The sequence below is a fragment of the Dromiciops gliroides genome, chromosome 1, assembly GCF_019393635.1.
Source record: "Dromiciops gliroides isolate mDroGli1 chromosome 1, mDroGli1.pri, whole genome shotgun sequence".
Taxonomy (NCBI): Eukaryota; Metazoa; Chordata; class Mammalia; order Microbiotheria; family Microbiotheriidae; genus Dromiciops; species Dromiciops gliroides.
Window position 1 is genome coordinate 11,153,209 of NC_057861.1, and position 26,187 is coordinate 11,179,395.

Genomic DNA, 26,187 nt, shown 5'->3' on the forward strand with positions numbered 1-26,187 from the left:
GGAACTGCCCAGGAGATCCCAGGCTTGTCCTTCCAGGCTCTAGCATAGCCCATGTGGAGGTAGGTCCCAGGCATGCAGCAGGGGGCACGGGCCCCTTGAGCCCCGCTGGGCACAGCCCTAGTTCGGCCGGCGGATTAGCTTGGTGTGTGCCGGGGTGCAGAGAGCCCAAGGTTTGAGGGGAGAGAAGGAACATATATACAGGGGGAGCTAGCGAGACAGAGAAGGGGGGATGCCAGAAGACTAGGAGGACCCAAGAAAGAGGCCGGACAGAAAGAGGCCAAACAGAAAGGGGGACGGTATGGTGGTTGGAGAAAGTGAGGAGGGCCTACGATACAGAGATGCTAGAGACACCAGGGGGTTGGCAACAGAGGTGAGGACACTAAGGGGCTTTTCAGGGGGGTCGACAAAGTGAAAGGGACTTGGAGTTAGAAGAAAAGCGTGGAGCAGTGAAAGTGGAGTTAGAGTGAAGGAGAAAAAGAGTGAAAGTTGGAGAAAGTTGGAGCATACCCTAATGCAAGAGGTGGCAATGGGCCCTTATTAAAAGCAGACAGGTTGTATAATTTGCATTTCTTAACCCTTATTGTTTATATTGATTTTTATAAATAAATTCTGCCTTGATTATTTAATTAAGAGGCTTCTTAATCTTTTGCTTATCAATTTGGGAGCAGTGTGGAGAAATATTTAAATGGCCCATATTAAATTAATAGCAGTCAGATAGGCAGCCAGTCAAAAGTCCCTAGATTAGTCACACAGATAGATTAGACCCCCAGTTAGTTTAGTCCCCCAAAATTAGGCAAGTTAATAAAATATTTTACATTTGAATGGCGACCGCAGCAGGACTTATGGTCCAATTATATTTTTTCTAAACTTATAATTTTTCATATAATTACAATTTTTCATATAGCCCACACTTATAAAATTTTTCACTTTGCTTTGCTCATTTAAGAAAAACTTTTTCCTCCTTGCTATTCTCTAAAATTCTGCATTCAGCTGGGTATATCTTATCCTTTCCTTTCCTTTTCCCTTTCTCTTTCCCTTTCCTTCTTTCCTTAGCTATTTGGACAGTCATCAGGCAGTCATTTTACTTTCTTGCTTTTTTCCTTTGGGATGTCTTTTTTTGTTGCTGCCTCCTGTACAGTGTTGTGAACCCCTGTCCATAGGTCTTCAGGTACTCTGTCTACCAGATCTAATCCCTTAAATCTATTCATCACTTCCACTTCATATTCATAAAGGATGTTATTTAGATCATCCCTATATGGTCTGATGGTTTTTCCTACTTTCTTTAATTTAAGTCTAAATTTTGTATTAAAAATCTGAGCCACAGTCAGCTCCAGGTCTTATTTTAACTGACTGCATAGAACTTCTCCATCTCCAGTTGCATAGTATATAATTGATCTGAGTTTAGTATTGGTCATCTGGTGATGTTCATGTGTTGAGTCGCCTTTAGGGTTGTTGTATAAAAGAGTGTTTATAATGACCCTTCAGTTATCTTGACCAAACTCTATTAGTATCTGCAGTGTTTCATTTTTCACTCCAAGGCCAAACTTCCCTGTCATTCCAGTTATCTTTTGATTTCCTACTTTAGTATTCCAGTCCCTGATGATGAATGAGACATCTTCTGGGGGTGTTATTTCTAGAAGATGTTGTAAGTCTTCATAGAACTTTTGTCCTCTTTGGCATCAGTGCTTGTATGATTGTGATGTGGAATGGTTTGCCTTGGATCTGAACACAGGTAATTTTGTCATTTCTAAGATTATGCCCCAGTACTGCTTTTCTCACCCTTGTATTGACTGTGAGGCTGAATCCATTTCTTCTGAGGCATTCTTGCCCACAGCAGTATATGTAGTGATCACCTGCATTAAATCCACCCATTCCTGTCCCTTTAAGTTCACTGACACCCAAGATGCCAATGTTTAAGCTTTCCAGCTCCTCTCTGACCACATCCCCCTTACCTTGGCTCATAGATCCCACATTCCAGATTCCTTTGCAGTATTGATCTTTTTTTTGGGGGGGATTTCCAAGTTTATTGGAAAGAAGGCAAAAGTAAACAATAAACAGCTCTTCTTGGGGTTTTCAAGTTCATTCCAACTGTGGGCTGGGTAACTTGCAGGTTCGACAGACTGCCAAAGTCTAGGAGTTTCAAGATTTCTTTGGTCTCAGGGTCCACTTTAATGATCTCCTGATCCAGGAACATAGTTATCCCTCCTTTCTCTTTCTTCTTCCTGCAGTTTGATGGAGATACCTCTCACAGGGCCTCTCTGGATGTGCTTCATCAGATGAGTAACATATTCCGTGATCTTGTTGTGGAGTTTCTTGCTGGGGATAATGGCGATCTCCTTGCACATGTACTTGTTGGTGTGGAAGTCGCTGCCCAGGCGGGTGTAGGACTTTTCGATGATGACCCGCGCTGCCTGCTCCATGGTCTTGGCCCAAACACGACCTGTGTTGGCTGCTGGGGCTGAAGGGCTGCAGTAGTGATCTTTACAAGCATCATCAGACACATCTGCAGCTGAGCTTCCTTAGGCTTTGGCCCAGCCCCTTCATTCTTCCTGGATCTACTTGTAGTTGTCCTCTGCTCTTCCCCAGTAACATGCTGAGCACCTTCTGACCCGAAGGCTTCATCTTCTGATGTCCTATCTTTTATCATCATTGAATTTTCTTGATACTGGAGCAATTCACCATTTCCTTGTCCAGTGGATCACCTTTTGTCAGAGCTCTAATACGACCCGTCTGTCTTGGGTAACCCTGTGTGGCCTACTTCATGGTTTCATTGAGCTACACAAGCCCTCTGCCATGATGAGGCATTATATTTAATTCCTCTGTGTGCATTTGTACTTGTTGCTCTCTTAGAATGTAACTCCTTGTGAGCTGGGTTTATTGTCATTCTCTGTACTTGTCTACCCAGCACTGAGCATTGTGCCTGGCATAGAGTAGAGGCTTAATGAATACTTATTGACTGATTGATTTCACTGAATTGAACATTGTAGAGAACCTAGTGAAACAGATGTCACCTGTTTCTTTTCTTGTTATGCTACGTCAGCAAGCATTTAGTAAGCAATTATTCTTTGCCAGGCACCGTTAAGCACTGAGGATACAACTAGAAGCAAAAAGAACGTCCCTGCCTTCAACGGGCTTATATTCTAATGGATGGAGACAGCACACAAAAGAGAAGGGAAAAGTTTGTGGGGTGGGAAGCAAAAGTTCCCCCTCATTCAGGGTGTGGCTGAGAGAGATGTATATAGAGTGTGGGGTCCAGTGGGAATGGAGGAGTGAACAGAGCTGTCTGGGAGTCTTTCCCTAAAACAGAAGTTCTGAGAAGAAATGACCAGGCAGAGGAAGGGGCTGCAGAGGTGGAAGGATCTTCTGGAACAAGCCGGCTCTTGGTGCCGTTGGTGAAGGCACTTCCAGGTGTTCATTATTCCTGTGAAAACTTTGAAAAAATATTTGTAGTTATAGATACAGTTCCTCTATCAGTTACACCTCTCTTCTTTCTGTGTGATTGATCTCCCACGTTTACTAAGAAGTCCATTTTGATGTGGACTGGTTCATCACCAACATTACATTATTGTGCGTCATTCAGTGTAGCTCCCCTCATTTTGGGGGGGGGTTCTCTCATTTGGGCCCTTTAGTGCACCAAGGATCTTGACTCAGTTTGCCCACTTCTTCCACTTCCATTTCCACAGGCATCCTGCAGGATTGTTGTCACTGTCCTCGTATCAGTATGCTGTACAATATCTACCCAACTCTCCAGAGGGTCTCCTTGGCCTTATTATACTTTGTTCTCCCTTTGCCCTTTGGCTTGTCCTGCAGATGCTCCTTTTTAGTGTCACCAAAGGAATCACAGAGATGGGAATCCTGCCCCTGAGAGTTGCTAGCTTGGTGACCATGGGCACTGAGTCATTTAGCCTCTTTGGCTTCAGTGTTTTCCTTAGTAAAATGAAGATAATGATCCCTCTAGCACATACCTGTTATTAGGTGCAGGTGAAACAATGTGCACACATTGCTGTAAGCTTGAAGGTGCTATCTATAACTGCCAATTGCTATTATTACCTTTGTTGTAGGCCAGGCCCGACTCAGGCTGAATTGGTGCTTCAATATAAGTATTGGACTGAATGAGACACTCAGACCATCTGATGGTCAACAGAAGGCAGTTTCTTTAGCCAAAACATGGAGAAGGATATGACATTGATTCATTTAGACTTACCTTCCTTGCTTCTCTGCATTTGCTGTGGTGGCAAGCAAGGGGCCATTTGCTTCCTCCTTGGGGCTGGCCTTAGGACTTGAGCCCCAGGGCTTGGTCCCCTGGGCCAAGTAAGTCTTGAGCAAGGCCTCAGCACCTTCCCTGGTTTAGTCATTAAGACTAGACTTGTCTCTGTAAGGGGGTTTGGCAGAGCATTTTCTCATCTTGATTCTGTCCACCTGCTAGTTTCCTCTGCCCCAAACTACCTTGGATTTCACTGCTTAGAACACATTTTTTTTAACTTATTGCCTTTGCATTTCCTATGTCCATATTTCTATATGGGCTTGCTTCCTCCATCAGAATGTAAGTTCCTTGGGAGCGGGGATTGTTTCCTGCTTTGTCCTTTATCCTGGCCCATAGCTGGGCCTCAATACATGACGTTGGTTGAGTGTTGAAATTGGAAGACCATGAAATGCAGGGAAGGTTGAGGAGGTTTCTCACGGACACCTTCTAGAAGTGGTCCTGGAATCAAAGTCTCTGGACTCTGGTGCCAAGGAGCTTTCTGCTCTCAGTGCCCCTGGTTTGTGGCAGAATTTCCCATTATTCAGAGTCTTCTAAGGAATTCGTAGTAAGCTGGAAAGGGGGTTCCATAAAACCAAGAGTGAGTATGAGAGTGTGAATAGGGGACTGGAGCCCTCAGCTAATGCAGGTGGGCACCTTCCGTTTTCTCAGGGTTGCCTAGGGCACTGAGAGATTAAGTCACTAGCTAGGGGCACATAGCCAGGATGGCTCAGAGGAGGGTTTTTGAACCCAGGACTTCCTAGCCTCCAGGTCAGCTTTCTAACAGGGTATCACTGGGTGCTTATCCATTTCTGTAGTAAACAAAACCGAATCGTCTCTCTGAAGCACTAAAGAAAATGCTATTCTCAATTGATCTTTGGGAATATCAGTGTATTCATGTTAAGAGGTCACTATATTGAATGTTTGTTAATTCCTGATTTCAGGAGAGACTAGGGAGAATGATTGGATCTGTGGTTTCATGTCGAAGGGGAGCTCTCAGATGAGAAACTCCGCACGCCCCAGTGCCAGTCAGCACAGTCTTAGAGAATGGCCTAGGTCGTTGAGAGGTGGAGGGACTTATCCAGAGTCACCCAGCCAGTGTGTGAGAGGTGGCACTTCGGCCCAGCTCTTCCCGTCTCTGCTCTCAGTCCCTGCCCACTGCTCCATGCCACTCTCACACATATGGTCACCTAAGAGGAGATTTGGATGTATCTGAAACTCAGCTCTGACTTTTTGCAATCATCTCTACTTGGCAAATGTAATGTTTTGGGCTCTTTTTTTAAGCTCCTGAAGTTTGTAATAAGCAGTAAAAGGAGAAAGAGAGTTTGTCTTCATTTGAGGAGCTGAGATTTTCTGCCTTGTCTCGACAGAGCGAATATGCACAAAGAAGTCTTTGTTCTATCATTGTTTAAGACTGAGTGCAAACACAAGTGGGTTTTCTTATTAGCCCAGTGTGACTGGCAGCTCTTCTGCTGGGTCCCCTGCAGGACCCTGGGGCTTTGGTTCTTTTTCATTTGGTTTTTTTTTTTTAACTACTGTTGATCTAAGAGGAAAATAGCCATTTTTTGGGGGGGGAGAGGAATTTTTCCCATAAATGTCAAACTGAGGTAATGTCAGAGTCTCATGTTTCCATGGAAACTAAGGGCCTATGGGGTAGAGCTGGCTTCTTTCAGATGGACGCTGGGTCCTTAGGAAAGAATTCAGGAAGTCCAGCTCAAAAGGGAAGTCTTGCAGTAGAGGAACTGGAGGAAACTAGAGCCCTCTTCAGGTGACCAGCTTTCTTAGACGCTTTGCTTTCTCAGTGCCCTGCTTGAAGTAATCTGCTGTATGGGTCTTTATCAGGCTGTCAAAGTATAAACACAGGAAAGCATGCTCAAGAAATGTCCGGTGAAGTCATGCCTTTAGCTTTTAATTCCCATATGATATAGGATCTCCACTAGGGAGATCATAGCATGCTACTATCATAGCATTAAGGGAAATGGGAAAACATTTTTGATCATTTCTATTTGAAAGTGACAGTACTTTTTTTTTTATAAAATTTTTTAAAACCTATTTATTTATCTAGAATTTTCCCCACCTTACATGTGAAAATAAATTGTATTACCAGCTGTGTGACCCTGGGCAAGTCACTTAACCCCCATTGCCCCGCAAAAAGAAAAAAAAAGAAAATAAATTGTAACATCGATTTTTAATACTTTGTGTTCCAAATTCTCATCCTTCCTCTCTACCCCCCTTAAGAACTCAAGCAATTCAATATAAGTTATACATGTGCAGTCATGCAAAACATAGCAGACTGAAAAACTTTAGAGAAAGGAACTAACAGCAACAAAATATACTTCCATCTGTATTCACGTGCCATCAGTTCTTTCTCTGCGTTTTTCATAGGGAAAGTGACAGTACTTTCGATGTCATTGACTGGTTTTTTTGTACTTAAAAACCAATCCCCCTCAGAACATTCAAGTTCACCACTCAGACACTATGTGAAATAGAAATGACACAACCCCAGTGCCCTGCCACAAGCCTAGGCAGCCCTGTGCAGAGAGAGAGATGTGGCTCTTAACTGGCCAAGAAAACTTTGACCTTTAAGTGCCGCAAACTTGCTTTAGTGGAGAAGAGACTTTAGGTTGGGAGAAACTGCTGGAAGAAGCAGGGAAAAACTCAAGACAAATTCACAAGAGAGAAGGCAAACTTAGTAGAGAGGAGGTCTTCCTGGAGCCCCAGACGTGTGGAGAAGCTGGCCCCCAACTTGTCCCTTGATCCAAGAGACTATTCATACCAAGAGTGGACTTCAGCTAAATGGTGCAATAGATAGAGTGCTGGATCTGGAATCAGGAAGACTTGAGTTCAAATTTGGCCTTGTTCACTTTCTAGCTGTGAGACCATGGGCAAGCCACTTAACCTTTGTTTGCCTCAGGTTCCGCATCTGTAAAATGGTGATGATCATAGCACCCACCTCGCCGGCTTTCTGTGATGATCAAATGAGATCTGTAAAGCACTTTGTTAACCTTACAATGCTATATAATTGCTAGCTGTAATTATAATTATTATTCCCGGTGAGATCATTGTCTCCTTGGTTGAGCTGAGATTTTATCATGTTCCCAAGCCAAAGAACACATCTCCTCTGGTGGAGTCTGTTTCCCCTAATTTATGTGACCTCCTCAATTCCTGTTTACTGATTAATTTGATAAAGAGGGTTTATTAGCCCTTCATGATCGTCACGTATGTAACCAGCATTTGGTGGAAGATAGCTCAGCTAGCAGGGACAGCTTCAACATTAACATTCCCTTTAGAGTGATCAGGGAAAGTGGCTTTTATTTTGAACTCCTAAAAGAGCACATTTGAATTGTAGTAGCCCAGGCCCCTCTTAGAGACAGGAGAGTGAAGCAGTGATGACCCAGCCAAGGCTGGGCCAGAGCCTGCTGGCCCCTTCTCTGCTAAGCTACTGGAGAGGTAGCCAAGATCCTCCTCCTAACCTCCCCCAGGTGGAAATTGCTGTTGTTGTTGTTGGTCCTTTTGTTCTCAAAGAGGACCATGACATCAGGAGGTGATGTCATGACTTGCACTGAATTGGATTTAAGTGAGGGAGGACTTTGTAAGGTCATCAAACCCACTCTCTCCTCCAGAGCCATCTGGGTCCAGTGGCAAGAGATGCATCAGGATGACTGGAGATGGCCCTGGATGTTTAAGGCAATTGGGGTTAAATGACTTTCCTGGTGTCATACGGCTAGTAAATGTGTGAGGTGAGATTTGAACTCAGGTCCTCCTGATTCCAGGACCGGTGCTCTTTCCACTGCACTGTCTTTGGAGACCTAGAATGGGGCAGGAACCAGATTCCACATCAGACACATGTGTGCCAGCCATTTTATGTTAAATACATTCCCATCTATATTACATGTGACTTGAGAAAGTAAGTTCATAGTCTGACTGTATTTATGAAGACCATTAAAGAAGATTGCAAACAGCTATGTAAAACAACTGCCTTCAAACGTAGAGCATTGTAGTTGGGCCAGTGACTTGGGAGAGAGCAGTTTCAGTTGAGGTTGGAAGGCAGTGAGAAGAAAGGGCTAGATTGAGGATAGTTTTCTCAAGGAGATTAGCCACAAAAGGAAGAAGATATTGGGCCAAATTTAATATGGGGAAAGTTAATTGGGTGGCTCACTGTAATATTGGGGCAAGAAAGGAGATTAACAGTCTCTTTTAAAAACAAAACAAAACAGGTTTTATTAATAGAAACAAATCTACAACACAGGTGAAGTTAATAGAGCTAGGGACAATGAAAAAGGGGATAGACAAACTCACCACCACACCAGCATCTCTCTCCCACGCAGGAGTGACCCCTCTCCTCCCTTCTTTCTCCCAGAAGCCCCCTCTCCCATAGGAAACAGGGCTGTCCACACACACACACACACACACACACACACCCCCCCAAGCTAATTGGCTGGCAGCCCTGATTGACAGTACTAACAGGTGCCTCTACAAATGCAAGTCAGCCAGCTTCCAGACGCTAAAGACCACTTGACTTGTCCTCACCAGGTTTCTTGTCATGGCAGGGCTTCCCTACAGTATAATTTGGCCAGGCCCATGTAGGCATGTGGGTGTCTGGCGTGAGATCAGCATACATGGGCTTGTGCCGGGGTTTCTAATTTTAGCCAAAGATGAGGTCATAGAAACCCCAAATTACAATTAATTCCTTACAATATGTAGGATAATAGCATATAGGGTGGGTGGGTCAAGTGAGGATTGCTTTAAAGATGTGGTAAACGTGAGGGTGTTGGTAGGCAGCAGGGAGTCCCCTACAAGCCAGGGAGACAATGAAGATTCGTGAGTGAATGGGGACTAGAGAGGGACAGTTTTCTGAAGAAGATGGGATGACTAAGCTTAGGGCTGCATACAGAGGGTCAGCCTTGGAAAAGAGAAGGGCCACCTGGTCATGTGAGATGGAGTGAAAGAGGAGAGAGTGGAGGAAGGTGTATGGTGAAGAGGAGAGGACAAGAGGCAGCTCTTGGCCAATGGCCTTAACCTTTTCAGTGAAGCGTCAGGCAAGGTTCTCTGCTGAAGGTTTGGGGGGTGGGTAAGAAAGCTGGCTGGGGTGATTAACTTTAGAGTAGAATGTTGATGGGGGTTAGGTTGAGAGGGTTGGGAATGTGGAATAAGGTCAATGGGGGACAGAGAATGGGATCTGAGCAACATCAACTCTGAATCACTAAAACGGGGAAGGTGTGATGGGGTGGAAGAATGTTAATGTTTGAAGGGGAAGTTCAGGTAGGATATTAGTTACTGGAAAGAAGTCCTTGATTTCCAAATTGTGTGTGTGTGTGTGTGTGTGTGTCTCCATCCCATGACCCTCAGGGCTCTATCCTGGGCCCTCTCTTCCTCTCCCTCTATAGTACTTCACTTGGGGCCCTCATCAGTCCCCATGGATTGAATGACCATCTCTATGCTGATGACTCTCCAATCTACCTTTCTTACCCCAGCCTCTCTGCTTACCTCCACTCTCACATCTCCAACTGCCTTTCAGAAATCTCAAACTGGATGCCTAGTTGACAGCTTAAGATAAACATCTCCAAAACAGAGCTCATTATCTTTCCCCCTAAAGGCCCCCCTTTCTACCTCCCCTGTTACTGTAGAGGGAAGCACCCCCCTCTGTCCCCCAGGATCACAACCCAGGAGTCATCCTGGACTCCTCACCATCTCTTCCCCTTCCCCCCGGGATCCAATCAGCCACCAAGGCCTGTCCATTTCACTCCTGTGGCATCTCCCTAATGTGCCCCCTTCTATCCTCTGACACTGGCCTGCCCTGGGACAGTCCCTTATCACCTCACACCTGGATTGTTGCAGTAGCTGCTGGCGGTGGGGTGCCCCCTGCCTCCAGTCCCTCCCCACTCCAGCCCATCCTCCGTTCAGTCACTCAGGTGATTTTCCTAAAGTGCAGGTCTGACCGTGTCACCTCCCTCCCCTGCATCTGCCTCCCTGTCACCTCAGGTATCAAATACAAAGGCACTCACAGGCCTCCCCAACTAGCCCCTTCTGCCTCTACTGGCTTTGTACTCTTCAATCCAGTGACACTGGCTTGTTCCCTGAACAAGACACTCCAGCTCTCTCTCAACTCTGGCCAGCCCCCGTGCCTGGAGAGCCCTCCCTCCTCCTTTCTGCCTCCTCACTTCCTCTGCTAGTCTCCCCTTCCCAACCCCTCTTAATTCTATCACCTTCCTTCTTTTAATCGTTTTTATCCTGTCTATAGCTTGTTTGTACGTATTTGTTTGCTTATTTTCTCCCCCATTAGATTTGAGCTCCTTGTGGGCAGGGACTATCTTTTGCCCCCTTTTGTATCCCCATTGCTTAGCACCGTGCCTGGCACATAGTAGGTGCTTAATGGATGTTTATTTACTGTCTCTGTGTCTCTCTCTTACACACACAATTTGCATACATATACATATATGATGTATGTGTATTCATACAGATATGGATAGTGAGAGCTACTGAGCCTATGATTTCATTGAAAGGAGGGGGCACCTAGTGGGGAAGCTCCTATGCCTTTCTACAACATAGAGACTGTTCTGTGTGGGTCAGCACAAATACATTGCATGATAGTCAGGAAATACATCGCAGTGTGGATGGAGAGACAGTACGGTCCCCCAGATTTAGAGAGCTTTCCAGGGTACTGAGAAGATGAGTTGTTGGCTCAGTATCACACAGCCAGTATGGCCAGGGGTGGACCTGGAACCCTGGGCTTTATCTTCGGACCTTGCTCTCTCTACTATACCACACGGAGGCTCACACGGACACAACATAGTTACAAGGGAATTTGGGAGGGTGGGGAGGCTTCATGTAAAAGGTGGCCCTTGAGTTTGGTTTTGAAAAATGCTCAAGATTTTAGGAGATTGAAGAGAGGGAGTACATTCAAAGGCATAGTGGACAAAGGTTTTATGCCTTTTTAGAACAATTAACAAAAACCATTTGCAACATGGGTGTTCTTCTCTCTGGGCTTCTGTTTCCTCTTTTGTACTGTGATGGGACTTTACCGGATAATCACCAAAGTCCTGTGACTTCTATGCTTAAATGAACTTTAAGATAACCTTTTAGGATAGACATGATTATCATAATGTTAACTTACTTCAGAGGAAAGCCTATAAATGAATGCAAATATTAAGATAAAGTGAAGTGTGAGCAGAGGTTTTAATCAACTGAATTTGTAATTATAATTTCTTTATCTGTTTGCTGGTAAGAACATCATTTGAAAGAATCTTAGGTTCTAATAATAAACATTTTTTTTCCTGATTTGACAGCAGAGGGAGCTATGGGAGTGAGTTTGTATTAGTTTCTTTTCTTCTTGACCTGGAATACTCCACATTTTTTTGGTACTGTGTGACTTGGGTTTAATGATAGATTTACATAATCACCAATCACACTGAAGACCATGGAGAAGCATCATTTACCAATATTTTAGTTGAAGGAAACATTTTCCATTTCTTCAATGTCCATGAGTGCAAAGCGCTCTTCAGAATATAAGCCAAAGGTCTTCCTGGTAAGGAGCTTCTGTCCTGCATCAGTCAAAGAGAGGCGCTATGGACAGCGACAAAAGGATGGTGTTTAATGTGATATTCCCTAATCTTAGCCCATTGTCGAACTTCCAGAAATGGCAAGAGGAATTCACAAATATTTCATACCGTATTTCTATTAATATCAACTCTTAAGTAATTCAAAAAATTAATTCCTCTTTGTAAGATAGTGTGGCAGGTTTTTAGTTCTGTATAGGTGGAAAAAGTAGCTAAAAGCACTTGGAAAATCTGTCTTTGGTGCTTTCAGAAGTTGTCACCTACAGCATTGCCGTACCCAGTCAGCTAACTGTTCTCATTTGGTCCATGTTTCCCTTCCCTCCTCTTTTGTTATTATCGCTAGATATAATTGACTAACTGTGGGAATAGGCTGAAGTCACATCGTTAGCTTGTGCCAGAATGCAGGTCTCTTCTGGGATGGGATTTTTGTGCTGGGCTTGCCATCCTTCCACCTGTCCTGCCTGTTTCTGTTGCCTGGATATTATGCGAATTAGGGAATGGATAGCACATTCCGTTAGCATCCTCCTCTCCCTGTGGGCCATGTTGGATGGCTCCTGCTTAGGAGGAAGGTTCCAGGTTACATCTAGTCTTGGGTTCCATACCCTGGGCAGAAAGGTTCCCCAGCCCCAAGTTTATGTTTCCTCATTTCACCCTCACTAGAAGTGTGGATTGAACATAATCGATGACTGTGTTGTGTTGTCCCCATTCCTCTGATCACTCGTGAGGGAGAGTGGTGGCAGGTACTACACAGACCAAGAGAGGAAGGTGAGCCTTGAAGAACTCTGATTCAGTCTCATTCCTTGAGCATTTTTTAAGCGTTCACTAAGTGTGAAGCACCCCCCACCCCCAAAAAGAAAGAATCCCCCCAAAACTCTGTGATAAGTCCTGGGGTTATAAAGGTGGAATGAAGCAATCCTCGTTCTCAAGGCACTTACCATTCTCTTGGGGAGACCTGGAGTGTAAAATTAAGAGAGCTACGTTAGTGATCATTTGAGGAGCAGCTGCTTGGATCAGGAGAGTCTTCCCCAGGAGGCAGTGCACGTGCTAACAAAGTGCCACTTCCTGTCCTCGCAGCCCTTCCCATGTCCCCTCCAAGGTGTCAGCTGTCCCGTGGGCAGCTGAGGTCATTTGAAGACAGAAGTTATCAGAGTGGAAGAGAGAGATGAACTTGGAGATGGAGTTTAAGGATTAGAGCCGGGAAGGGCTATGGTGAGCCAGATGCTGAACTCGTTGATAAAGAACGGGCATGTCAGCAGCAGGGTAATCTATACAGGTTGGCTCACAAAGGAGAAGATGCTGGTGGTGGGTTGTAAGAAGTATACATTCTTGGGAGCAGCTAGGTGGTGCAGTGGATAGTGCACTGGCCCTGGAGTCAGGAGGACCTGAGTTCAAATCCAGCCTCGGGCACTCGACGCTTACTAATCCAGATTGCATTGCCTTTCTTCCAGGCCTTTGTTTGGGGGTTGTGAGAGAAGGGTCTGTGATGATAGAGGATTTGTGGATAATGGCTGAATTTCAGAGGGCATGGTGGTGGGCACGAGAAGAGGGCCTGAGGTGTAGGAGGCTAGAACTCCATGGGCATGAACGGTGCACAGAAGTAACAGGTGAGGTGAGAGTTCCTCCAGGCCAGATGGTGGGTCTGAATCACAGGCATTAGTGGAACAGAAGGTGAGAATTTGCTAGCCACAGGACAGAGGGCTGCCAAGTAAGTAGAAGCTCGTAGACTAAACAGGCAGGCCTCAGGGTTCCAATTAGACTTCTGGTTCAACTGTGCCTCAGCAGATGGTGTCTACTATGTGTAACCAACTCAACCGATCACATTGGGATCTGGGGGCCTGAGGCTTATGGCCAATGAGATGGAGGCCTCCATATTTTCAGTCTTCAGGAGCCTCCTTAGTTGATTCAGCAAGGAACGGGTGGACAGAGTCTTTGTTATAGAGCATTAATTTCCTTTTTCTTTTTTTTTTTTTTTAGTGAGGCAATTGGGGTTAAGTGACTTGCCCAGGGTCACACAGCTAGTAAGTGGTAAGTGTTAAGTGTCTGAGGCCAGATTTGAACTCAGGTACTCCTGACTCCAGGGCCGGTGCTCTATCCACTGTGCCACCTAGCTGCCCCAAGCATTAATTTTCTGCATAAATATATAATATTTTTTCTTTTTACAACCTTGGGTCCTCCCAGGGTTGTTACATTTCACCCTTGCTTCAGGGTCTCCAATACTCTTAGAGTGTGTGTATGTGTATCTAGTAGTTCTCTTCTATTATTTCCTTCTTTATGGTGTTAAGCTTTTTTTGTCCTGTCCTTCTGGAGACATATGAACCTTAGGTTCCTTAGTCCCTTTCCCCACTCCCCTTGTTACTCAGCTCTTTGACCCAACACATCAGTACTATGGGGTTGATTTGGTTCTGGGAGGCTCTGGGGGGGTGTGGTGTTGAACCATACCACATCTGTCCTATCCCTTTTCTTCTGTTCCTGGCTGTCTTGCAGAGATCTTTTGCATTTAGAGCACTGCCTGTGGTGTCCCTGGAGTGCTGGCTGTCTGGCTTCAGGGATCCTCCATCGTCTGGAGTGCTGCAGACCCCCACAGCTTGGAGCTGGGTTCTCCATGGCCCTAGATGGTGGTGGTGGGGAGGGTAGGGGGGGGGTGGAGATAAGGTATGGGTTGGGTTTTGCTGGGAGCCATGGGGGCTGGTGCAGCTTGGCTGCAGGCAGGGAGCGGTGGAGTTCATGAGTCCATTAGATTTTTTGATACCTTCTTTTGGATTCTAGGGGCACTAAATTACAGACAACGGATGTTTCTTTATCTTGGGTGCATTTGTTTTGTTCTGGAGAGGCTTGAAAGGTTTGGGGGATCAGAAAAAAAGGCTCATCCTCTGTTTTGTTTATCATCTAAGTTGGAAGTCCTGTGCCCCAGCATTCTTCCTGGAAGGCTCTAACATGCCATTTCCAGAACTCTCCTCTCTGTCTGTGCTTGCCACTGACCTTCCTTCTTTTATCTTCTGTGCATTTTGTAAAGTTTCAATAAGCCTTTTGTCTTGCTCAAATGACTTGAGATTTACGAAGCACTTACCAAACCTTAAAGTTCTCTACGAGGGCTAGTTATTTTTGTTATTTTCATTATTACATTACTCTTTAAAATTTTTCGGTAAGCCACCTTCTCTGTCCTTCCTCTACTTCTAATTTTTTGAATAAGCCAAAACAAAACACTTGTAATAAATGAGCATGGTTAAGTAAAACATATCCTCCCATTAGCCATGTCCAAAATCACACGACTTATTCTGAATCTTCTTTTCATCACCTAATTGTCAGGAGGTGGGTAGCACATTTATTTGCCAGTTCTTAAAAATTGTGGTTGGTCATTGCATTGATCAGAATGATTAAATCTTCCAAAGTTGTTTTCCTTTATAGTGTTGCATAGTAATTATGTATTTTTTCTTCTGGTTCTGCTTATTGTACTCTGCATCAATTCATACTAGTCTTCCCTAGTTTTTCTGAAACTCCTTATTATTTCTTATAATCCAATAATATTCCATTGCATTGATATATCACAATTTGTTCAGCCATTCTCCAGCTGTTGGATACCCTTTATTTTACTGTTCTTTGCCACTACATAAAACGAACAAGAAAACCCTGCTATAAATATTTTTGTACAGATGGGTCCTTTTTGCCTTCTTTGAATTATAGACCCACTAATAGTATCATTGGGTCAAAGATGATGCACAGTTTAGTGACTTTCGGGGTATATTTCCAAATTTCTTTCCGGAATGGTTAGATTAACCCACAGATCTACTAATAATGCCTTAGTGTGTCTGTCATCCATAATCCCCTCTAACAACTGTAATTTCCTTTTTTTGTCATCTTTGCCAACTTGGTAGGTATGAGGGAGAACCTTATAGTAGTTTTCATTGATTTTTTCTAATTATTAGTGATTTGGCAGATCTTTTCATATGTGTGTTCATAGCTTGGATTTCTTCCTTTGAGAATTACCTCTTTACATCATTTGACTGTCTGCTGGGAAATGGCTTTTGTTCTTATATATTTGTTTTAGTTCTTTATCTGTCTTTGATAGCAGACCCTTATAGAGAAACTTCCTGAAAAGATTCCTTCCCCCTCCCCCCCCCCGTTAATTGCTTTCCTTTGAACTTTAATTGCTTTATTTTGTTTGAGCAAAAGTTTGTCAACTTAATATAATGATATTTGTCCTTTTATCTTTTGTGATCCTCTCTGTCATTTGTCTGGTCATTTTCTCTTTCCCGATCCAGAGTTTTCCTGGGTATTTTCTGCCTTGCTTCTCTCCTTTGTTTATGATGTGACCTCTTATATCTAAGTCATATATCCATCTGGAGCTAACTTTGGTGTACAGTGTGAGATATTCATCTAGACCTAGTTCCTGCTGGACTTTTCTAGTTTTCCCAACAGCTTTTGTTGAATAGTGAGTGCTTGGAAGTCTTTGGGATTTTTTGGAGCACTACTACTATGTTTGATTGCTTCTGGATCATATATAAATAATCTTTCTCACTAATTTTTCTATTTTCTTCAAGACACAGCTCAAGTACTAAAAGGCCTTTCCCTATTTTCCCCATTGCTAGTACCTCTCCTCTGAGAGCTCCTGACATTTATATTATAAATCTCTCATATACTTGCACACAAGAACAAGGAAGAAGGAGAAAGGAGAGTCCAGATTGGAAGTTAAGCAAATATAACCCACAAGACCAGGTTAATCAGCATCAGAGTTTCTTTGAAGCACCAAAATCCAAATCTCCTCTCTTGTCTTTGTCAGGAATTGTCTTTCTCCTGTCCTGGTATTTGCCTAATTATCTGTATCTGCTGGCCTTAGACCTATTCAGAAGCATAAAATGAGAAATGAAGAAGTACAGCAGGGTAAGGCAATTAGGAATTTGTGTAAAAGAAATCTGCTCAGTCCCAGAGTAAGTGACCCCAGAACTTTCTAACTGAATTCTTGTTTCCTGGGCCTAGAACGTTCTGTCTTCTTCTTTAGGTGTGGCTGCCCCCTGGTCCTAGGCAAGAATGGTGGTTTTCACCTCCATGTATCCAACTGACTTAAGCTCCTCTGCTCGCTGTCTTCGGTTCCCCCTGGAGTAGTCCAAAGGCCTGATGACTGAATGGTTGAATTTTGATGTTCCAGCCACGTTATAGAACAGCTTTCCTTCTTCTCAGGAACTCTGGGGAAAGGGGCATGTAGATCACTGTAAGAAAGTGAATAGGACTGATACAACAGCTAGTGCTGGAGTTCCCAAAAGACTCCCATTTCCTTAAATTTCCTTCATTCACTAATAAATCAGGTTCATACTTTACTTTGTTCCACAAGAACCCTAAAATCCAGCTGATGTAATGTTGAGCCAAACATATTTGAAAGCCTCAGTCTTTATTAATTCGCAAGTGTTGTTAGGGAAACCTTTGTTTTTTTTCTGATAGTCTCTTGTGTCCAGTAGGCTGTCGGTTCCCGAGCCAGACTCCTCCCTACCTGGTACTGCCTTGTTTTTGCCCTGTCCCTTCTCTAGAACCTCCCAGACCCGGAACCTCTTATTCCAGGCCCAGAACTTCTGGCTTCCCAGTTGTCGCTGTCTAGACAATCATTCACACCCACCTTTGCTATCAAACATCTGGGGTGCCCTGACCCTGGAGTTTCTGAACTGCTCTGAAGCAGGCCCTAGACCCTGTTAATTATATCTTTGCTAAGGACCCTGAGGACATCTCCAGCTGAATTTCTGAGCCCTGTTTTTTAGGGCCTTTGAGTGTGGGGCTTGATGGGCTGCCTGCTTTGGATGTGTGAGGGCCTCTTTGGGCCGCCATAGGCCTCTTCCCCTGATATTCCTGCTTGTCTCCACTTAAGTTATGTGGCTTTCTCTTTTTGGCCTCCCCTTAAACAGGCTCAATAAAAGAGCCTGTTGCTTTCAGCATTGACTGGCTCATCTCTTTCTTCTGTGAAACCCCATTAGTCTCAGAAGAGGATGATGACAAGACAGTTGTGCATTTAACTCTGATGAGAATGCTTTTAATGGAAACCAACCAGGATACTCCGAGGAAAACAGAAATTTGTAGGGAAACTTACAAACCTTTCCAGATTATCCACATGTGGATTAGTCTGTGCCGGAAGCTTTTTATTGCTAGGGTAGTAGGGTGCCTATATCCCTCGATGTCAGAGGGAGATATCAGGCTTTAGAAATGCATTTCCTTAAAGCATGACCCTATATTGACTCTTGAAGATTGAGGGCCCTTTTTTCCTTTAAGTATTTCCATTTGATTCATGCTTAATCATATGAGATTTGCACATTTTTATGTGTTTAGGAATAAGTTATGGAATAATTTCCTTTTGAGAGTTTATAAGCTTGTTAATGGGAAAAAGATGTGGTTTCAAATGGAAAATATATTGCATATTTATCCCAATAGGACTTTATAATCTTTTATGTGTATATCTTCCCAGTTCCTCCAAAGGGTAGCATTTGGGATGTAAGTCACCTGCTATCCAGACTCTGTAACGCAACAGACAAATTCTCTTCCTTTTCCCATTATTGGGATGAAGGTGGTATTTCTGTTTTACTCAAGAAGATAAATCTGTTTCTTATCTAAAAATTTGCTTTTAGGAGAGCTTGTAATTACGTAGAATTTATTGAAAATATCACTCTTACACTTTGGTAGAGGCAGAGGTAGTCCATGGTTGTAGAACACTGGACAAATCGTAACATTGGACACATTTTGAGGTATTGATTATCTTCTCTTTTTCACCATTTTATTTTGTCTTAAAATGATGGTTCTTTGTTATAAGTGTAGTAATTCTCTGGCATGCTTGTTATATCTCCCCTTCAGGGTTCTGGGAGTGTTCCTAAGGAGCTGAGGAAGATTTTTCTCAAATGCTTTTAGTTCAAGCCTCTGTTCTTTGTGCGCATGTGTAGTTGGTTTGTTTATTTTATTTTATTTTGCAGGGCAGTGAGGGTTAAGTCACTTGCCCAGGGTCACACAGCTTGTGTCATGTGTCTGAGGCTCGATTTGAACTCAGGTCCTCCTGAATCCAGGGCCAGTGCTTTATCCATTGTACCATCTAGCTGCCCCCTCAAGCCTCTGTTCTTGATGTTTCCTACACTGCCAGTAATTAACATCCCAGTTCCATTTAACCATTTAACATCGGTTAGCTTTTACAAAAGAATATTTACAGGAAGATAGGGCAAGAACGGAAGCACTATCATTGTATCCCCCTCCCCTAATACCTGAGGCCAGCCCTCCTCTAAACCACTTCTGTTCCTGAGGACAGGGGGCTGCAATGTAAGGCATGCTCATTCCTCTCACAAAGTTCACTTTCAGATAGACATGAGTGTACATTTCTGCTACTGCTGGACTTTGTAGCCCTGTCTTTGTACAAACCCTATCATGGACTCCAGTTCCTGGGTTCTAGTGGCTTCCTCTCCCGACCTGTAGAAGATCACAAGCTTATAGTCACCTCCAATTTCCTTTACCTAAAATCAGAAAGAAACAAGGAGGGAAAGAACAGCAGAAGCCTCTCTTCTCCTTCTATACTATTTCACATGGTGATCTCATCAGCTCCCATGGATTTAATGACCATCTCTCTGCTGATCATTCTTTGATCTACTTATCCTGCCCTAACCTCTCTGTCGACCTCCAGTCTCCCATCTCCAACTGCTTTTCAGCTATCTTGAACTGAATGTTCAGAATGCATATTAAATCCAACAAGTCTAAAATGGAGCTCATTATCTTACTCCCTAAACCCTTTCCCTGCCCAACCTTCCTATTAACATACCACCATCCTCTCATCCTCCCAGGCTTGCTGCCAAGGAGTCAGCCTGTGTTCCTTACATTTTCTCACCCCACATAATGAGCCTGTTTCCTGTGCCTCTTGATTTTACTTCTGCCCTCTTCTCTCCTCTGACATTGCCACCATCTTGGTGCGGGCCCTCATCACCTCATGCCTGGACTGTTGTCATCACTTGCTGTTGGGTCTGCTGGCCTCAAGTTTCTCCCCACAGGTCCAACCATGTTAACCCCCAGACCCAGTGGTTCCCTATCACCTTCAAGATCAAATACAAAATGCTCTGTCTGGCATTCAAAGCCCTTTATAGCCAGCACTCCCCCTCCACCCCACCTCTGTTCTAGTCTTCTACACCCCCATGTAGGCTTTGATCTGGTGACACTGGCCTCCTGGCTGTTTCATAAACACAGCTCTCCACTCTGGGCATCCTCTCTGGCTGTCCCCCATGCCTGGAACGCCCCCCCTCCTCATGTCTGCCTCCTGGCTTCCCTGGCTTTCTTTAAGTTCCAGCCGAACTCTTGCCTCCCACAGGAAGCCTTTTCTAACTCCTCTTAATTCTAGTGCCTTCTCTCTGTTGCTTATTTCCTCTATAGCTTGTTTGTACATATCTGTTTGCTTGTTGTCTCCTGTTAGACTGTAAACTCCGTGAGGGCAAGGGCTGTCTTTTGCCTCTGTTTTTATCCCTAATTCTTAGAAAAGTGCCTGAGGGCAGCTAGGTAGCACAGTGGATAAAGCACCGGCCCTGCATTCAGGAGGACCTGAGTTCAAATCCGACCTCAGACACTTGACACTTACTAGCTGTATGACCTTGGGCAAGTCATTTAACCCTCATTGCCCAGCCAAAAAAAAAAAGTGCCTGACACATAATAGGTGATTAATTGATGCTCATTGACTGACTGCCAGATATAACTAATCAACAGCCTATCTCTTCATCACCTACTTAACAGACTGTAGCCAGTTGTCTCCAGCCCACTACTTCATTACATAAGGGATGGCTTTCTGGTGTGACAGAGGGGGAAATTTGGGCCATATAAAAACAAAAGATATCACTAAAAATGCACCTTACAAAAAGCAAAAATGCCATTCCTAGATTTGTTTTTGGAAAAGAACCACGGCTGCTTTGGCCATGTTGTCTGTCCTTCATAATTTAATGGTATGTTTTCTTTCACCCTTGCATCCCATCCCCGTGTCCTCAAAGTGGGCAATCCCTGGTCCCTGGGCTACCCTTGGCATCCAGCTCTGTTTCTGCTGTTGTGCTGCTGGCCGTTCATTGCTGGAGGATGTCACCCAGCCCAGCTGACTGGACACCTAAAGTCACAACTGGATTCTCTGGCTTCACTGTACGCCATTATTCTTTCCTTATTGACTGTCATATTTTCCAATGTTAAAGTAGCTTCCCAAACTTTTTTCTCTAATTGCCTCCGATGCCTCCACTTCCTGTCTCTCTTAGTAGTGATCCTCCCTTCTTCTTTATTGCTCAGTCAACAGTTATTTATTAAGCACTTACTCTGTGTCAGGGCCTGAGCTAAGTAAGTTCTGGTGATTCCTGTACAAAGAATGAAAGAAGCCCTGCCCCCAAGACATTCTCATGAGGAAAAAGACAGGCATTTGTGAAAAATAGAAAATAAATGTTCAATGAAACAAGGGAGTTTGGAAGGGCTTTGTCTTAAAGGAAGGCAGGGTCCCTCTGAGGGAGCAGTCAGGGGATGGGCATTCTCAGCATGTGGTATGGCTACTGCAGCGCCCAGAGACAGGAGATCATGTGCCATATGAGAGCAGAAAGGCCAGTTGGGCTAAATCCAGGTTGGGAAGGGCTTTAACAGCTAAACAGAGGAGTTTCTGTTTTATCGTAGAGACAAAAAGAAACCCCTGGAGCTGATTTAAGAGAGTCTCACTTAAGGGAAATTACTTTAGCAGTCTTCATCGTACAGGATGGATATTGTAGCGATGTGGGATGGATGATTGCCTATCTCCTGACAGAGAGATGATAGACTCAGGGCTACATATTACATAGAGACACAGTTTTTAGACAAGGCTAATAAAGGAATTAATTTCACTTGACTCTCCATATTGTTGCCAAGGTTTTGTTTTTTTCCTCCTGGTGGGGGGTGGGGGGTGGGGGTGGAGTATAGGAGGGTGTTAAAGTATTTTAATTAAAAATGAAATAAAAAAACAACAACAAAATGAGAAGCATCGTGGCATAGTGGACACTTAGAATGCCAGATGTCTGAACCTGGGCAAATGATCTAACCCCCCCCTGAGCCTCAGTTTACTTATGTTAAGGGCTAAAATTCTAGCTAAACTGTCTAAAATATCTGATGAGTGGTCGCCAATAAATTATAAGCTTTAGCAAGAGTTAGACTTTTAAGCATTTATTAAGGAGAATAAGAATTTGGTAAAGAGAGAAGGAAAGGCCTAGATTCCTATCTATTGAAGGGAGAGCGCATTTCTAGCTCCCTTCTCTGCGGGAGTCCTCAGGAAAGACAGCGAGACAGAGCGCCAGTCTCTTCCTTCCTCCTCCCAATAGCCTGAGTCAGGAAGTGACGCCAAAGAAAAGACTCCTGGTCTTGCCCTCAAAGACCTTCGCTTCATGGGCGGAACTCTTCTACAGTCAGTCTCCAGCAGGGGGCGTCATTCCAATCGTTACACTTATCTGACAGAGGAGGGGTTTGGGCTAGATGGCCTCTAAGTTATGTTCCAGCTCTAGAACTATAACTCTCTTGTCCTTTGCTGGCATGTTTCATCCTGGGGCCTCAAAAGTGGTTGTCTGTGGCATGTACATGTCTATTTCATGAATCAGTTTACCTTTACTGTCTTGTATAAATTGGTCTCCTGGTTTTGTTCATTTCACTTGCATCAGTTCATACAAATCTTACCAGCTTTTTCTCATGAAGTATCCCCTTTATAATTTCTTATAAATAATATTCTGCTATGTTAATATGCCACAATTTGTTTAGCCATTTCTCGCTTGATGAACATGCTCTTGTCAGTTCTTGGTTACCACAAAAAGAGCTGCTATAGATGTTTCTGTATGTATGGTTCCTTTTTATTTTGGTGAGGCAATTGGGGTTAAGTGACTTGCCCAGGGGCACACAGCTAGAAAGTTTAAGCGTCTGAGGTCAGATTTGAACTAAGGTCCTCCTGAATCCAGGGCTGGTGCTTTATCCACTGTGCCACCTAGCTGCTCCTTTGTATGGCTCCTTTTAATATCATAATCAATAATGATTAAATACCTACAGTGTACCAGCTACAGGGCTAAGTACTGAGGATATAAATGAGAAAAAGAAAGATAGTAATTGCCCCCAGGGAGCTTCCTATCTAGTGGGGGAAGACTATACACAAAAGGAGAATGAAAAGGAGGAGCACAAGAGGGTACTCTGCAGAGGATTTGTGCTGTCACAATTTGTGGTAAATGAAGTTGCCTGAGAAATCTGAGCCGTCTGTGAAGGGAAACCTTGAGAGGTGTTTATTGTTTTGCCCCCTAGCCCAAGGTCAAGTATCAAAGCTGAATCCATATCCATGATGATGAAATTTCAGGTGATGAGCTTATCCTGAGGGAGGAAGAATTTTTCTGGAGCTGAAACCAAGGAGAACAGCTGATGGGAAATAAAGGAAGGAGAAATGAATATCCTCTTTCTTTGAGCTCTTTGGGGGGGCATAGACCTAGTATTAGTATGTTTAGATCAAAGACTATGCATAGTTTAGTAATTTGGGGGGCACAGTTCCAAATTATTTTTCAAAGTGGCTTGATCAGTTTACAGTTCCACCATAAATGACTATTGTACCTGTTTTCCAACATCTCCTCTAGCATGTCATTTTGCTTTTATTAAATTAACATTTCCAATCTGATGGGTTTGAGGTGGGACCTCAGAATTGATTAAATTGGCATTTATCTAATTATTAATGATCTGGGGAAGTTTTTCATGTGGCCATTGATAGCTTTGATTTTTTTCTTTGAAAACTGCCTTTTTATGTGCATTGCTCATTTATCAGTTGGGAAATGGCTCTTCTTCATATACATTTGAATCAGTACTTATATATCTTGGAAATGAGACTATTATCAGGGAATCTTGTTCCAAATTAGAAAGGAAGTTGGTAAATAGGGAAAAGCCACCATTTTGACAATATTCTGTGAAAGTTGTCACAGACAACCAAATCCTGTTCCACACGGAGGGTACTTATGTTCCTTGCCATTACTTATGTTGGAGCACAGACCTCTACTGGGTATTACTGGGTCACACAAGTATCAGATAATGTAGTGTGATACAGTAGAACTTGCTGCAACTCGTCTATTCTAAGGTCTCAACAATTCGAGGGGATCCCCTGTGGATGCCTGGGTTAGATGGAGGAATCTAGAGGTGATTCTCTGGATGGCCTGGTGAAGTGGTACATGTCTAAGCTCCAAAGGAGTTTGTGTTGGATCTGGGACCCTAACACTCAGTTGTCTTCCTACCTGAATCATTTTACTTCCCACTTGCATAATTTAAAAAATTCATATATGACCACGATTTGTTCTAATTTCTTATGTTTGTGCAAAACCTTTAAAATTTTATGTAATCAAAATAGTCCATTTTATTTCTATAATCTTCTCCATTTTTGTTTGGTTATGAACTTTTCTTCTATGCATAGAACCAACAGGTAATTTCTCCTTTGCTCCCTTCATCTGGTCATGACTTCACCCTTTATGTGTAAGGCATGTCCCCATTTGGAGCTTGACTTGGTATATATACTCCATGAAATTGGCCTGTACCTAGTTTTTGCCAGACGACTTTCTAGTTTGCCCAGCAGATTTCGTTTGCCAGTGAGTCCTTCTGCCAGTGCCTGGGGTCTTTGGGTTGATTCAAACATTGGGCTACTGTGCTTGTTCCCATCAGTATATTGTTTACCTGATCTATCCCACTCTATTTCTTAACCAAATTATTTTTTATAAACTCTATTTTATAGCATAGTTTGAGTCTTGGTGCTGCTAGCTTCCCTTCCTTTGCCCTTTTTTTCATTATTCCTCTTGAGATTATTTTCCATTATTTCTCTTGAGAGTCTTTCATTTTAAATGGCACAGACAAGGATAGCATTATGTATAACTGTCAAAAGAGTCTCTTGAGGCCTGCTATGCTGCACTTTCTCCCTCATCTGATGTGTCCGCCCCTTGATAGATGCTCAGTCTGGGTGCTGGTGGGATTGGAGTGGGGAGGGTGGCTAGAGCCTGGGCCAGAGCTCTGTTGGTACTTATTAGTCAAATCACAAGAGCATTTACATAGTATGACTTTATGCAGAATTTCTAGAAGTGGAAAGTTCTGTGCTCAAGCACAAATAGATTATAGCTGTAGTCATTTAGCTTTAATGGCTTTTGGAAATAAACAAGGCTTTGATAATTGACTGGTTTCAGAATAGCAAAAACTTATTATCTTCATGAAAGTAACATTGTTTTCTTAATTAAATGTAATTATATATAATTTAAAGTCTTAATTTCAACAAGGAATTTCGTCGTTGTAGATATAGTATTTTGAATTGTGGAAAATTTGAGTTTATCTGGGAAATATGAGAGGGAAACTTTAAATTTTAATTGGCTTCATATACATGAAAACATTTTAAGAGTCTGTGTGACTATATTTTAAGAGTAGTAAGTTAAATGTACCTTAAATGCTTAAAACGGACCTTTCCTTTTGTTCTATGAAGAATTTTTGTGTTTTGTGCGCCCCCTTGTGTATAATTTGTGATCTCGGCTTGGTGTCTGATCATTTTATCACTGTTTCTTTGTACATCAGATTAATAGTAACAATAGCTAGTGTTTCTATAACAATTTGAGGTTTGCAAGCTACAATATTATTTCACTTTATCCTCACAATAACCCCGACAAATAAGTGCTATTATTATTGCAATAGTCTAATTTTATTCTTTGAAGTAGTTATGACATTCTGGAACATTTCCTTTTACACACTAGCAAAGCTAGAAAGAACCGTGAGTTCATATATATTCAATTGCTTTTTACCTATTTTCGTACGCATACACACACACACACACTATAAAACATGTACATTCAGAAATACTTCATACTACCACTTAATCTAAATACTGGGTATTGTTTACATATATTCATGTCAAAAAAGACTCTAATGCCTGGGCACTGTTTTGAGTAATTATTAGCAATAAGACTGATTTGTGGCATGTAATTGTTATGGAACAGAAACTAACTAGGAAGGGTTGTTAGGCCTGATATATTTTGTTGTTGTTGTTGTTTTGGGTTTTTTTTTTTGGGGGGGGGGGACAATGAGGGTTAAGTGACTTGCCCAGGGTCACACAGAGGCCTGATATATTTTGAAAACTCCTTTGGCAAGCTGATTTACTTTCTAATATTAAAAATCCCCTCAATTGGCCCTACCATCCCCTGAATCTCAGATCTTGTGATTCAAAGCCAAATTCCTTCAAAGAGTCATCTACAAAGTTTTCTTTCCATATTTACCTCTTATTCTGGCTTCGTATTGTGTAATTTAAAATTCTAAATGTGGGTCCTAATGTGTTCCCTCAGTTTTGGGGGAAACTAAGTAAAATCACTGATAAAATGAGTTTAGGTTTTTAAGGGTTTATTGAAAGATAGTAAAAGAAAAGAAAGA

The 26,187-nt window shown here is 43.1% G+C and overlaps 2 protein-coding genes across 2 annotated transcripts in view; one reads left to right on the forward strand and one right to left on the reverse strand.

Moving 5' to 3' along the window:
* The window catches only part of TTC28 (tetratricopeptide repeat domain 28), a 668,012-nt gene that overhangs the window by 48,117 nt on the left and 593,708 nt on the right, over window positions 1-26,187 (forward strand). The gene's annotated exons all lie outside the window — the stretch shown is intronic.
* On the reverse strand, window positions 2,024-10,133 carry LOC122736611 (40S ribosomal protein S17-like). The gene is given in 4 exon segments (XM_043978957.1): window positions 2,024-2,186; window positions 2,188-2,479; window positions 8,771-8,879; window positions 10,065-10,133. Coding segments are annotated over 4 exon segments (633 nt in total).